Source organism: Watersipora subatra, chromosome 11 (genome assembly GCF_963576615.1).
Source record: "Watersipora subatra chromosome 11, tzWatSuba1.1, whole genome shotgun sequence".
In the NCBI taxonomy this organism is placed as follows: domain Eukaryota; kingdom Metazoa; phylum Bryozoa; class Gymnolaemata; order Cheilostomatida; family Watersiporidae; genus Watersipora; species Watersipora subatra.
Window position 1 is genome coordinate 5,735,720 of NC_088718.1, and position 16,352 is coordinate 5,752,071.

The 16,352-nt window shown below is 34.0% G+C and overlaps 1 protein-coding gene across 4 annotated transcripts; it reads right to left on the reverse strand.

Annotated features, from left to right (window-relative positions):
* Nucleotides 1-296: 296 nt before the first annotated feature.
* Nucleotides 297-16,333, reverse strand: LOC137408252 (major facilitator superfamily domain-containing protein 9-like). Of its 4 annotated transcripts, none has more exons than XM_068094693.1 (11): nucleotides 16,274-16,299; nucleotides 15,413-15,569; nucleotides 13,402-13,507; nucleotides 12,463-12,550; nucleotides 11,699-11,742; nucleotides 10,662-10,791; nucleotides 7,386-7,479; nucleotides 6,213-6,337; nucleotides 5,777-5,915; nucleotides 4,052-4,205; nucleotides 297-820 (listed from the first exon to the last, which is right to left on the reverse strand). In XM_068094693.1, exons 3-11 carry the CDS (start codon nucleotides 13,441-13,443, stop codon nucleotides 365-367), a joined length of 1,272 nt encoding a protein of 423 aa, XP_067950794.1. In that variant the 5' UTR covers nucleotides 13,444-13,507; nucleotides 15,413-15,569; nucleotides 16,274-16,299; the 3' UTR covers nucleotides 297-364. The 4 variants fall into 4 exon arrangements, with proteins under 4 accessions (XP_067950794.1, XP_067950792.1, XP_067950793.1 ...); XM_068094691.1 differs by having other exon boundaries at nucleotides 15,389-15,569; XM_068094692.1 differs by lacking the exon at nucleotides 15,413-15,569 and having other exon boundaries at nucleotides 16,274-16,333.
* Between the last annotated feature and the right edge of the window lie 19 nt (nucleotides 16,334-16,352).

Sequence of the window (16,352 nt, forward strand, 5' to 3'; positions counted from 1 at the left end):
AAGTTCCCTTTAGATCAAGGAGCACTTATTATATATGTATATATTTATGTTATACCTTCATGACATAAACAAGTTCCCTTTAGATCAAGGAGCACTTATTATATAGATATATATTTATGTTATACCTCCATGACATAAACAAGTTCCCTTTAGATCAAGGAGCACTTATTGTAGAGATATATATTTATGTTATACCTCCATGACATAAACAAGTTCCCTTTAGATCAAGGAGCACTTATTGTATAGATATATATATTTATGTTATACCTCCATGACATAAACAAGTTCCCTTTAGATCAAGGAGCACTTATTATATAGATATATATTTATGTTATACCTTCATGACACAAACAAGTTCCATTTGTTAATCATCTTTACTTTTATTAATTCTCACTTTGAACTCCACTGTAAAATAAAGCATGGCGGCTAAAGTTGTAGAAAACGCAGCTACATATAAAGACATAGCACTAGTGTATGAATCCATTAAGTATCCGACAATTATTGGAGAAGACAGTCTAGAAAAAGAGTTGATACTCCCCATTATACCAATAAGATAGGCTGTGTGCCCCTTTCCGATAGTCTGGTTTACATAGCTCTGATAGGATATTTTGCTAAGCATGGCCGCCACGCTTAAAGGCACCATAAACACATATAGATATGACGGGTTAGAGAGGTTGCCTATTGACAGCATAACAAATGTAGAGAGTGCGCAGGCAAGGAGGAGTTGATATAGACTTCTGGGTAAAAGCTTGGTAATGTATTTTACCAGTAATCCTGCCACAGCCTGAACACATCCATTGAATGATATAAGCCACCCAATCTGCAAGTATTATGATGCTAGTTTAATGCCTGGAATTGCAGGGGTGATACAATAATTGTCTAATGAATTTGGGTAACTTACCAGAAAAGCTAGATCTTTACTGAGATCTTTACTGAAACAATACCTATGTTTTGGGCCAGCTTAAAGGTTGACTTGCAACACAATTCACATTACAGTTATTTGATATCAAAAGATTCACCATGTCTTACTCTGTTGTGTTGTAGGTGCAAAATATGTGGAAATGTGATTACAAGCTCTTAAAAGCTCAAAAACGAACAGTTAATCGCAGCAACACGAGACCGCCCGTAGTTTGGATTCTCTTTCCAAAACGGCTCAAATGTGACGTAGTTGTGAGAGATGGTTTCTGTTTACACTTTCATGCAACCTTATTCGTCGAAATATTTTCACAAATATACTTCACGCATTTAATAAAACCATTTCTATTGTTTTTACGCGTCTGTTTTATCGTCATCGTAATGCTGTCGCTTTTAGCAGTGATATCCTATAACTTACCGTAAAAATTCATTTAATTTTTTAGCCTTAGTTTGAAGAAGTACATACCATTGTCTGATAATCATGACGAGCCTGTTGGTCACTTGTGATAATCAAAAAGTGCTGCAGAAATTATTTGCGAAGTATTGGGTCACATGATCAGATTGCGACTTGCCGATTAGACCAACCGAAACAAAACTGTAAAGTAGCGAGCATCTAATGTATATTTGATACGGAGTCTTCAGTAGAACCCGAAGTGTTTGTCATAAACTAGTGCTACGATAAGTTTTATATTGAGCTTTTTATTGGCCTTTCAATTCACGTGAGAACATCACGTGACAAGACAATAACTAAATTTCATGGCTACGTCATCGAAATAAAGAGATTCCAATCTACGGCGGCTTTTCGTTTTTGAGCTTTTAATCACATTTCCACATATTTGGCACCTACAACACAAAAGAGTAAGACATGGTGAATCTTTTGATACCAAATAACTGTAATGCGAATTTTATTGCAAGTCAACCTTTAACAATTGTTATGAGTAACAGTCAACAGTGCTAGTTATTAACCCTAAGCAAGCACCGTAATCGTGAGTATCTTAACCAATGTAATGACTATTTACCTAACAAATCCATTGTATTCCATGTAGCTTAATGGTAAGTTCGCTGCCTCCAGATCTGGAGGTTCGGAGATCAAATCTAGTGCCATGCAGATGTTTTATCGCTAGATTTTAATATCTATAACTGGACACAGGGTTTTACAAAAAGACAAACACTGAGATTTATATAGATAGATTGACCTATTCAGAGCTCTTGCAGTACAACTGCACACATAGTAACAATGAGTACAGCTGTAGAGAGCAAATTTACTATATAAATAGCTAAATATTTTCAAAGAAATTTTTATGTTATTAAAAATTCTGGAGTCCAAATGACTTCTTTTACATGGGAGCTATCAGGGTCGGCCAAATAATCAAACGATTTAAATAAGTAATTTAAATAGTTGCTTTAACAAGTTCATGATTTAAATCAGGGAAGTCAATCATGATTTAATGCTGAAATCACTGATTAAATCATTACTTTTTCAAGAAAGGATCATGATTTTACGATATTCAAGCTCTACTCCACTAGCTTACAAATTAGTTCGTAACTTACATCTATGATATGCAGCCCCACATATGGGGGGCTTATCATTGCTTACATGTAGATTGCAGATTATGATTTTATATGGCTGTTGAATGTAAGAAACATCCAAAATTGTCAAATTAAAGCATATAAGTAATGAACACTGAAAAGTGAGTTAATCAGAATTATAATGTGCAAGTTGCAGACAATTAATTTCCATGGGCAAAACTTAGCGAAAAAATCAAATTTATTATAAAAATCGATTTCAATCGAAAAAGTCTGATTTTTATCTTTTAGTTAGATTTCTATTTCTAAGCCTAATTTTTCCATACTAAAATACAATCTTAAACAATTAGTATTCATGAAAAAACATTAGCAGATACTTCCTATCGTCTCATCAATTTTTGGTAGTTACAGTATAGTAAAACAAGCTTCTCTCGAAATCCAGCAGGTTTACAACTCGGTAAATACATTTATCAAAAGAATCTCAGCCAGATGTGAAATAGGATCAGCTGTTGAAATTATTTTGTCCAAGAAGAAAACAGTAAAAGTTGGCAAGGATGTCTTAGGAAGGCAGGTAGTATTGTAATAATAAGTACTTTAGCAGAAAGGTATGGATACGATATATGGATACTAGCTGTGCTACCAAGCATTGCCAGGGTATTAAAAATCAGCTTATAAACAATGAGAGTTGCTTGCCACTTGCTATTAGCCTGGCACATTGCCAATAGATAACTTGAGTAAGCTTACTAATAAGAGCTACCAGCTTCTCGTGACATTATCCCATCACCCTGCGTATTTGCTTTCATATACCGACATATATAACCAAGGAATCTACCAAGCTCGTGTGGCTGAATTAGGAAGGTGTTGGACTGGTGAACCGGAAGGTCTGAGATCAAATCTTCTGTGGTATGGAATCTTTGTTTCATGATTTTAAGCTATAGCTGGAACTACACACATATTCACAAAGCCACAAATTTTGACAAATATATAGATGAATATAAAAAGCTAAGATAACCCTTGGCCTTGCTAAACATTAATTTATGTGTACTTATAGATACCTTAGCTTAAGAAATGAAAATTGATATCATCTGGCCTATATTTGTAACAATATTATCATCCTCTAGTTTGCCTCAAGTTTGTAGTGCACTACTTTTGTTAGAACTGCGTACTATTAGTAAAAGTTTAAGTACTATAATTTCTAGTAGGTGTGCAGGGTAGCTCTAATACATAGTACGATGTGATGCTAGTACCTGGTTTAGTATGGTACCAGTATATAGTGCAATTTGATACTAAGACATGGTATAGCGCTGTACTAGTATATACTGCACTGTGACACTGTTATATAGTAACATTTGACGCTAGCATATACTATTGTATGATACTAATAGAGAGACAGAGTGATAATTGTGGCTACTATTGTCTGGTAGTAAAAGGCCCTGTGGTATACTAATATATTGAGTGACTCCAGTTGGTAGCCCTGCGTCATACTGGTAGCTTGTACCAAGTAATATTCTGGTCATTCGATAAATATTCTGCTAAACGAGGTCAAGGTCTTTCGTTATGATCTCAAATGCTCATAAGATTTTTATACAAAGCATGTGCCTGTACATACTTGCGGAGGTGACAACTGAAACTGTTCTCTGTACAACAAAGTGGATGAGTTTCTCCAGATCATGGCAGAGAATGAATGGAAGAAGCAGCCAGTCAATAGAAGTAGCAACAAAGTTCGGTCAACATCAGGCAAGGTGAGAAAACTCCAAAAAGACCTAAGAACATCAACGATAGCAGAACATTTACAAATCCACTAGTAAAAATGGATGCACATTGAATTGCTATGAAAGGTAACCTCACATTCTGTCTCACGTGTCAGCCTTACAGGGGTAATTTGCCACAGCTAAGCAACATGGGTAAATCATACGCAATAGGATTCTACATGGTAAGGGCATTAAAGGACGTCATTCAAACCATCAGATCTGCAAATTTTACTCATAAGTAATTTTCTTCACATTAAAATTTTGAAAGTTGAAGCTGATGTTAAAACAGAGAAGCTACGAATAACATGTATTTATAATTACATGATTACGGCCTTTGGCCAATGGTAAATCTTTGTCATTACGTCATTGCAATATTTGAATAATTTATCAGCTTTTTTTCATAAACTCACAATGGCTGCAAAGCAATATTCAACATGTACGATATTTAGGGATTTGCTCATGAAGTATATGTCTGCGCTACTAAATACTGTATCATCAAATATAATCATTATGTACACCGAAACCACTTTAATTACATGAACAGATGTTCGGGCAATTTGACAACTAAATTTGTTGAAATATCAAATGCTAACAACTTAAGAATAATATAAAGCACGAAATTACTGCAAATAATTAATATAAATGATGTATGCATTTAAATGGACAACCATTAAAATGCTTTTTTATAGTCAAACCTCAATGTACAATCACCTCTACATATATACATGTCAACAGACTAAATAAAAATCAAGAACATATTTACCTTAATATATGATAAAATTTTCAGCATACCATGTCTGAAATTGTTTAAAACATTGCAGTATTGTTAGTAATAGTTGAACAACGAGTAAAGATTAAGATGTAAATACTGTATAATAAAAACATATCGGTCAAGTTAATTTAAGCAATATCTAGTATAAGTTATGCTACATGTTTTTACCACTCAATCTACTACTGAACCTGAGCATTGAAAAGTCTATGCTTCTTGTCATGTGTCTCCATAGTAACAAAAAAAACTTCCTTTAACTGATTAGGACCTTACTATTTTAATTTTTACATATAATGTTGGGTTCTACAGTTTCCACTTTTATATGATACATTTGCTTTAGTCTTTGTTTATGTAACTGTTTGGAATATTTATCATTGCTTCCTAGGCTTCAAAACAAACTAAAATATACGCAATCAGCGTTTATAAAATATATGCTCCAACGTTGCATGGCTTTGATACACAAATCAAATATTAAAACAAATTATCGCCATGTGACAAGGCTTGGCCATACATATAAAAATTTGCCTAATTCAAGTTACCTAAAATAACCTTTACGTATAAAATGAGCTAAATTGACTTACACGTAAAAGGTCAATTGCTAAAATGGCCTGTGCCGATTATGGTACAGTGACTAAAATGACTTTTACCGATAAACATGTAAAGACTAAAATGGGCTTCACCTACGAAAGAGCAACGATGAAAATGGCCTTTGCAATAAAGGTTCAAGTACTAAAATGACTTTACTGATCAATGTGCCATATCCAAAATGGCCTTTGCAGTAAAGGTTCAAGGATTAAAATAAATAACGACCTACTTTTGGGTCAGAGACTGAGAAGCGTCTGCAGTAAAATCCTTTGAATCTTTAGTCATCTTTGGTGACGATTGAGTAGACTTGACGAGTTTGGATGTGGAATGGCTTGATCCATCCATAGGGAGACGATTCCATATCAGCACTGCAATGAATCATGAGAAGGGACTTGAACTGATTAGTAATTACTAGTACAAGGTCTGCCTTGGACATAAATAACCTGCATGATATGGTTTTATTGATATTTTATATTAATATTTCATTAATATAAAATTTATATTTTTATTGATTTTTTCGTCATTACTTTGAAATCCTATTTTTCTTAGAAGATTAATCAGTTTGCGAACACACTTAACTTCGTCTTTTGGAAGTATTTAAGGGTTGTCCTCTTCTTGCCACAAAAAGGAGATAAATCTCACAATCAGACTTTATTAGTAAATACCTGCATTGAGGCTGTATATGAGAGTCACACATACTCCAATGATGAAGTACCCATGATGCATTTGAATAAGATATCCTGCTACGGGTGGTGAGATGATGAAGGCCAAACTGCATGCAGACTGATAGCTGGTAACAGAATACATAAACACGAGTAGTAAAGATGTATCAGCAGAAATATCAGCGGCTAAAGACTGGTTCAAATGTAGCACAGCCTCTCATCAACGATTTATGGCATTTTTTCAGAGAAATAAAAAAGCCACGAGCTGAAATCAATCTAAATATAATTTCTATGAGCCTAACATAACCAGTCAGCGCTATATTATAGAGAGATTCAGGTTTGTTCCTTTCAACGGATGATAACTAGACAACACTCCAATAAAATCATATTATTTGAGTCAAACTTCAAGTATTATCGGACAAAAGCCGTACAATCACAACTGTTGCAATATAACCATTTTCTGTAACCGATGCTACAATACGGACAACTTTTAACAGCAAACAATCGAAATCTGAATATCATAGCGCATTGCAAGAATATAGACTTTAGAGTTTCATCAAAAGTCTAAAATATTTCATTCTAAAAGATATCCTTCTTAACCACCATCTCAGCTTGTCTCATATTTAGAGCTGTGGTAACTGTAGCACCAAAAGAATAGAATTTCATTGGTGTGTTGTCTAGTTATCCTCTGTCGAAAGAAAAATAATTAAATCTCTCTATAATATAGTAATAACTGATTATTTTCAAGTTCATAAAATTATATTTAAATTGATTTCAGTTTGTGGCTCTTTTCACTCCTCTGAAAAAAGCCCATAAATAATTGATTCTGTGTTTAACTGAAATCACAAGATTTTATTTTGATGCTAAATGCATTAAGCACTAGAAAAAGTTGATAAGAAACAAATTCATTATTCTTTTTAATTAGCTCTCATAATAGCATATTTCAACAATTAAGATTGTTATTATTTTTGTTATTGTAGTTACCATGACTATACGATGAATTCCAATAATAATCTGTCAGTTTTCCACCAGCAATAACAGCATAACATTTAGTCTCCTACCGCTACCACTGTTCTACTGTATTCTATTATGGAAGATATTACTTGCTATTGATAACTCAATTTTCCAATATCCCAGTTTACAAGCATTTATTTAGCTAGTGAAATGAGTACTCACTATCCCTGGGTTTCTAACTGCTTAGGTGAACTTAGACCTGCTGTTAGATCTGACAACGCTGACTTTATCAAATTCAGTGAATGCTTGACGACACCTGCATACAAAGGAATCAAGAATTTTCACAACTAGTTATCACCATCTAAGGTAGACAAGTACAAGCCGATGAGGACAACAAAACAAGAAATTAAGAAGTTCAGTGACACAGTACAGGGGTAGACAACTTTAGTGATTAGCTAAAATATTATATAGAGGTATTACTAAGCAACTAATAGAAGCAAAGAATGTCACAGAATAACAGCGTTACAAGTTTTAACATTTTTATGGCTGACAAGAAATTTGTTACATTAATGTTTTGCACTTGTATCATACTGCTTAATAATTATTAGGCTAGTTTCCATCAAAAATATTTCGATATTGATATGTTTAAAAAGATTTTTTCAAACATGGCAAAACTGAAAGAACACAGAACCATGTTTTGCAGTTTGTATTAAACATGATATTTGCCAATCTAAGCGATTTGAGAATATTAGTCTTCATTCTCAAGCAATGCAAATTTCTCTATGAATATGCCTTACAGCTAACAAAAAGAACTTGCAGTACTAGCTGATTTATGTGAATAATAAGAATTATCCTACCTTGGATCTCATACTTTGCTTTGACTAAGCTGCAATGTTCAACTAAAAGAGTGACAAGGGCTTAATCGGTGTAGTTTATAATATTTAGCTCTCCGGCTTATAGATTAATAATATGTCATAGATACATACAATTTTGGCATATGAAGACAACTCTTCTTGAGCAAAAAAAATCATCCAAACAGTTTCGAGTCAGTTTTCATTGTTCATTCGTGTAGTTGCAATCAAGCAGCCCTGTGCTGAAGAGTACGTATTTGGTGCCAGATTGTTGTCTAAAGCAATCTTGGTGACACCATCCTGATTTAGTTGAAAGGCCGTTCTCCGATTACATCGAGAGCAATGCATAATTTGACACCATCATATCGGAAAAATCGTCCACAGCCTGATTGATTAGGGTATCAAGTTGATATTTATCTCAAGAAAAACCAAGTATGAAATGTGACCACCTTAGAGATTAGACGATAGGAATGGGTGCACATCAAGAGTTGAGTGTAGCTAGCTCAATCATTCACTCAAATATCTTGATTAAAAAATCTGTTTTTAGTTGCTTGGTAGAATAGAATTCTTTGGTTCAGTAGAGTAGTTAGGAGATTTCTCTTAAGCTAATTTGAAAAACAGCCAACTTGGAGAGCATGTTCTTGACTTACTCTTCTCCTACTGTCATATTCCTTGTTGATGTTCTTGCAGAAGAGAAGACTGGCACCATCATCTACTTACCTTTCTTTTGCTTAAACAAACCACACACACCGGTCATTGATATCCATGCCGGACTTGATGACTTCTGATGTTTCTGTGATCACTACACGGAGTAGCTTTAAGGTGATATTGCTAACAGGCTTGTCATGCTTTTTATGGATCCTTGAGAATGTTAAGGTTGTAGCTGAGTGTTAGGCTGGCAGTGCTTCCCATTGTGGCTCATCAAAGCTAGGTCTAGTATTCCTGATCACATTTTGTCACCTTTTTACGCTTAATAGAAAAGTAAACAGCGTTTCCAAAATATAAATTTTTCTCTCAGAGCTCCTAATATCCTTTCATAAGCCAGTTTCAGTTTGTTTGGTACAGGCACATTACAGCCCCACGAACTGGAAGTCCTTTGTTTGTTAGATCAGCTGTTAATTGCTTGACGTACGCTTTTAGTAATGCATATAAATCAGTAGAGGTATCTTATATAGGGAGGAGAGGAGTGTCATAAACTTAATCTCTGTTCCTTGTTCATGTTGTTAATTAGGAAACTAAACATTTCACAATCATACGCCCACCTCACTGGCTTGCAGAGTAGCCCGGCACTCACCCAGCAAGCTGCCATGGCATTTTTATACATGCAAGTAGGCTTTATTTCACCACCCATAACGAAAAAAACATAGCATTGAGTTCAATTTATATGAATTGACAAGGGTTTTCTTTCCTTGTTGATAGTGTATTTAGGCTGAATTCCAATGGTTAACTTGTGCAGAAACTTATTTCATTCACAAACATTTTGATAGATAAACACGGATAGTTCGAGCTGATTGATTATCCATTCCCTCACTGTTTTATTTCTGCGGTTTATAGATTTTGATTATGAAGTTTAACTGATCCTTCTAATTGACTTCTAATTGACTCCTTTGAATTGCTTTAATAATCACTCATCAAAACTACAGATCGCATTGGTGCTTTGTAACCGCAAGAATTAGATTTACCTTATAGAACGATGGCTCGCAGTCGGCCTGGATGATTGGTCTAATACACTTAGTCAACGACCATGATTGGTCTAATACACTTAGTCGACGGCCATGATTGGTCTAATACACTTAGTCGACGGCCATGATTGGTCTAATACACTTAGTCGACGGCCATGATTGGTCTAATACACTTAGTCGATGGCCATGATTGGTCTAATACACTTAGTCGACGGCCAACTGATTTAAAACCAACTCATCTATTAGGTATGATTGGTCCAATGACATCATTGGTCTAATCATCCTCTAAATTTCCTCCTCTCACCACATTTTTTCTTGTTATCAACTAAGCCAGAAAAACTTTACAGCACGGCATCCACAACTAGGGATATTAGTAGGCTCTGCACAGGTAGTAATTTTTAAGCTAATTTTCAAATTACAAAAAGTGAATTGCATTTTTATGTTTTCAAGGCTTTTTGTACACAAAAATCATCTGAGTTTACATTTAATTCTATAGCACTTATGCTATTTTAACTTGCGTACTAAATACAAGTCTTTGATTTAAGTTTTCATATTTCTATCCTTGTATTTACATTAATCTTAAACTAATTGCCATTAGACCAAATATTATATAAGTCAGACCAGTTTAAGACTACAGTAGTGTCTTTGGATGAATTGGTCAATTATACCAGTCAGATTTGGACCAATCGGTATTAGGCGAGTCGTCGTTAGACTAATCATACCAAATCCTTTTTATCATACGGGTAGACAACCTGTATCCCTGCCCAGTAGCATTCTCCCACACAGATTGAGTTTGTTGTTGACTATCAGTACAATAGTATTAAAGTGAAAGTAATGCAGATTTTGAGTTAAGCAAATACGCAATTGGAAAAGAGAAGACAACTCTACTGCATAGACACACAAGGTTGTGATGGTTTAATATAGGATATTGGTTGATATGAATAGGCTAGCAAAGCTGATCTTACCTAGGTATATTCGTAGCAGGATTATACACCAGAGACTGCTCACAGCACCCAACAGGAAGTAGCCGACTCCACATGCTGCGAAGCATAGTAGCAGAAGAGAACGTTTATTGTGACGGTCAGCATAACCACCCTGACAAAATAAGTAGACAGTCCTTGGCTAATAAATATAAATAATATAGATAAATAAATAAAAAAAGACAACTTTCCCTAAGAATATATGTGTATAGTAAAACAACTCCCTTTAAAAGTAGGTAGAATAGGTAGACAACTCCCTTTTTACCTATTCAAAAGTAGGAAAAATAACCCTTTCACTAGCCGTAGAGCTAACAATGATGAACTGCTAACAATTGGTGGACTGAAATCAATGATTAAAGCAATGAAGAATAGGAAAACAACTGGTACAGGTAAATAACAAAGAAACTGCGCACTTTCTTCAGACTTATACGGACAACTGAGAGAATCCCTAACAACCTACATGATGCACTGATCGGGACCGTCTTCAAAAGAGAAAATAGAACTATTTGTGGTAACTACGAAAAAATATTCCTCTCTGTGGAAAATAAATTTCTAAAAATCATTCTGACATGTGCATAACTAAACAAATTACTTAAAACTTATTGGAGAGACATTTTAACTAGCAGACAAATGTACAAAAATATACCAACTCCTTGTTTGACAGTAATTTTCAGAAAGAAGACAACTCACGTCACTAAAACTACTGTCAGTATAGAGCCCTTGGCACTAAATATTAATTCAAGTTGCCAGAAACAACCGATTCCTCATTACTAAAACTGATTTAGAAGATAACCTGGCTTCATAAGCAGTAGATATTAGTTAGATTGAAAGCAAAAAAGAGAATCTATAGATTTTGATAACAACTAGTACAATATAACTACTCTAGTAAGAGTAGACAACTCAAACATGCAAATCTAACTAGATACAATACACCTTGTGTGATTCTTGGTATTGACTGACCTCAGCAACTCTTTGAACAAAGAGAGTAGATAGAAAAATGGAAGGTAAATCGTCAAACTTACCACAAGAGGTGAGGATATGAGTTGTACAAGCCCATAAATAGAACCTAAAAACAACACATCATTAATATGCAACATAAACTGATAAAATATGAATAAAGGTTATATTTGGAGTTGTTCTCACACTCAGGAGGACACAACAACTTGAAATTAAATGAGATAAATACATGTACATGTAGCTTAGGATAGGGGTGTCAATTGTACAAAGGGCCAAAATTCAGTACACGCTTTAGGTGGTGGGATGAAAAGGATAAAAATTTATTGAACACACTAAATCTAAATGTTTTTGAAACATAAATATGAATAAAAACAGGCAGGAATATCATTCTGTAACAAACTTGAACCTTAAATTACTTCTATTTAATTTTTTGCTTTTCATAAAAATATCTTGTTAAAAATGAAATTCACACTCCTTTGCTCCTATATCAATGTAAATAAAAAATAAACTTAAATATTCCAAAAGATTTTGTTCTCCTTAAAAATATCTCCTGCCGAAATTATACAAGGTAGAAATATGAACACGCTACAAAACCTGGAAATATACATAAAATGTGTGCTGTTCAGCAATAATAATCTAAATCATTCAGTTTTCTTTGCTCTTATAACTCTGATCTGATTATATGCTCTGTTCAAGTTCAAGTTCTACAAACACTGTTGGGTAAAATTTAAGTAGGCCTATATTATAATAATATATTATAATAATATATTATAATGTGGTACTTGAGCAAATAATGATGTTAAGCTTAGTAAACATGTCATCGTATTACCTATGAAGCCGACAGTTGTGAGACTTGCACCCAGCTCTCTCAGATGGTTGGGCAGCTGCATTGTCAGCATGCTCGCTCCACACAAGTCCTAATAATACAATGATAATAATAATACAAATGGTTATTAGATGTTTTCTTTTCCACAATTTCTTGCTAACAATCAGTATACCATTGAGTTAATTTTGTCGCAGATCGTGGAAGATTAAGGAGACATTGCTAGTTTATAGGAGAACTAGCCAAACACCCGGCGTTGCTGTGCATTAAAAACAGCTTATAAACAGTGACAGGTATTGTAGTTGCCATTGGCTAATGTGAGTAAGCAAGTATCCATATTACTGAACTTTCTAATGAGAACTGTGAGAGCAAGCTTTAGTGACGTTGCGCATAACGCAGAGTCACTATGTGTATTTTAACCCAGATAATGACTCATATCGCCCAATGAATTTATTGCATCCTGTGTAGCTTAATGGTTTAGCTTTTTGCCTTGTACCAAGATCAAATCTCCTGCGATACGGATTTTTTTTGCTAGAGCTGAACAAACGACAAAAACAAACATTGAGCTTTATAGATTACTAGCCAAATGCCTGGCAAGCAAGCTTTAGTGACGTAGCTTAAGGCAGAGTGCTAAGCGTATGTTAACCGAGATAACAACTCATATCGCCTACCAAATCCATTGTATATCGTGTAGTTGAATTAGTTTGGTTATTGCCAGGGGAACAGGAGGCTACGGGATCAAATCCAGCACAAAGCGGTTCTTTCATTCCTAGATTTTGATAACTATAGCTAGACAGACCAATTGATGACAGATGTTGAGGTTTATATATATTTAGACAGAAATGAAATGACTAAAAAATTCATAAGGCTAAACAATCTAGAACTTTTAATGCAATACAACTGAAGTGTGCACAGGGTGCAACTAAGAATAGAAAGAGCACTTACAAGAAAGGCTGCTCCATAAAGAACCTCGAATGTACTATCCATAGTGAGTAGGAAGGTAGTAAGGCTTATGATTAATAGGTGTCTAATAGTTGCTGTCAAATCACTTCTAAAAAGTAAAAGTTTCGCTGTAACTTTTAGGAATCTAGCTTTAACTTAGACACTTGAAAATTATTTGACATTTTGAATAATAAGTAAAATATGACTGTTGGTGAGCTCACTAAATAATAAGGTTTACAGGTAAGCACTGAATACCATTAAGTCAAGTTTATTTTATTTCTGCAAACTCGCTAGTATAAATTTTAACATTGAGTACCAATTGAGTAACAGTTGATTGTACCAAAACTGAGCAAACATTTAAATCAAGGTTAATTCATAATTAAACTTTTTTTCATGAATCAAATTTGATTAATGAATAAAGGTTTGATTATAAATAAAAAGATCACGAAATGAATATTTAGAACTTTCTGCCATTGTTTTGCCTGCAATATGAAACTTTAAAGGTTGAGATAGAAGCGTTGCATAGTAGTCTTTGACTTAAACTCTCTATTGACAATAATTTATTTTTAGCAGTAAAACTAAGTTAACTATTTTTATGATTATTTAGGTTTGACTATATTAGAAATAATGCCAAGTTACAGATACATTTGCATGATTGAAGCATTCCAGTTAAAACAATTTCCAATATTACAATGTAACTAATATTGGTACTAAAATCCTTTTAACAAATAATGTTTTATTTGACCAAAACTTGCTGTCAACCAGGCTGATAATAAATTGAATAAGCAAAATTGCATACATTTTGATTATATAAAAACTACGTTATATGACACCTGCTCCGATGGATTTCTTAAACAAGGAGTTTGGTTACGCAAGCAAAACTAGAGACTCCATAGTCCACATTTTGAAGTGCTGTTGACAAATTACTAAGTGTTAGAACTTGGTAGTAGTCCTCTTTTACACATCAATTAGTTATCTGCTGCTGGCAGTTTTTAAAGCAAAAACCATAGATTTTCAAAGCTACCCAAACATCACGACAAATAAAATCTAGCAATTAAAATTCTATATAAAATTGGAAGATAATGATTTATAAAAAAACAGCTGCTTGATCAAGCTTTCTCTCGTGTGAATGCTATATGTAAAAGTTAAATATTTTTATATATTTATGTATGTATTATCAAGTATATAAGGCTTTTTGTTGGATTGCAGATAATCGACTTTTAAAAAAATGGATTAAAGATGCAACATAGATATGTTGCAATTGACATAAGACCTAAACTTGTTTTAACAAATTGTAGAGATGTGTGATTCATTAAACTTGTAGTATTTAATTAGACATTAAGAACTCAATATTTACATTGGAAAAAGTTGGCTCTGCAGTGATTTGATGACACGTACTAAGCTGCTTAAAAAAGCTGTTGAGCAAAACAGTCCAAGTATATCGCAGGACTGTCAACTGCCTTTTGAAATTTAATCGATCAATATATATCTATATATAATATATACAATATATATATCTACAATATTAAAAATTAATGATAATAATAACAACAAATAAAGTAAATTATGAAGTTTCTAAAAATAACATTGTTGTATGGAGATATCAGCAAAATGAAATACCAAAAGTGAAGCAGTGAAATGAAATACCAAAAGCGAAGCAGCGAAATGAAATACCAAAAGTGAAGCCTAAACCCCAAGAAATACACGCAATATGTGCAATTACCGAAGCACCTGGCACATCAAGGATCCTCTAGAAAACCAATAAGAGATGCATCAACAAGCAGATTAGAAACATCAAAGCGGAAAAAATTAATCAGACAAGAAGCGTTAGCCAGCAGGGCAGAAAACCAGCAAAAGCAGTTAGAAGCGATAACACATACACAGCTCTGTCAATCTCTACCAGTCACGACCAAAATAACAAGAGTTAGTCATCATCTCCAATCCATACAGTCGTATGACATACTCAAGACAGATCCACTCAACTACCAACCTTTTACAACATAAATAACAGAACCTGAACACCTAGACATCTTCTCATGGGCTAATAGAGACATCTTTCTCTTTCATCAGCTGAGGTTCTCTCAACAGCTAAAGCTCTTTTTCTTTTAACTCTTTACTCTTTGTACTATCACGACTCTCTTTTGACTAGCGAGACTTGTAGGCGTATGGAACTGAGTGAAAGAGTGAGTTCATGTAAGGGCGTAACTTTCATTGGCTATTTTAACTTGTTGTCATTAGTATTAATGTTTCAGAATTTTATTAGTTGTGCATTTTGAGTGTTTGACATATTGAAATAATGAAGTATCTTTTACTGATAAATATTGGTATTGCTTATAGCGGAGCACCTTCGCTAGTGTCTGAACCGGCAGTAATCAAATTTGTTCACACAATCTAAGCAAAAGCGCACAAACTAAGCACTCAAAATAGAATTAGTTGACAAAAAAATTCCACACTGATGTGTGTGTAGATACAGAATAATTCTGTATAACAATCTTTCTATGCTACGCATAACAACATCAGGTTATGCGTAGCATGACCTGATCAGGTCATTTAGCTTGCGTAAAACTAATATCATATACTAATTGAAAATATAGACAAAAGTTCATTTTATAATTGAAGCTGTTTTGTTGTCATTAAGCCTCCTTTAAAATGTAAAAGTCTTAAAAACAAATCTATAAAATCCATTCTTGATTGGATAGACCAACGCAAACACACTCTTAAATAGTGTTTCTGAATGGGGAAGTTGACATAACAAGCTTGCACTTTAATGAAAAAAATGTAAATTAACAAAAATTAGCCCATAAACAAAGACAACTCATAAAACATGCTATAATACGTACAAAAAAGACATATAATGCAAACAAATAATACGTACGTGCCGAATTCATGTACCCGTAGTAGTAATTTGGGGTGGGATTACCCCTACGTGTTAATTAGACGCGCCTACTTCCTGA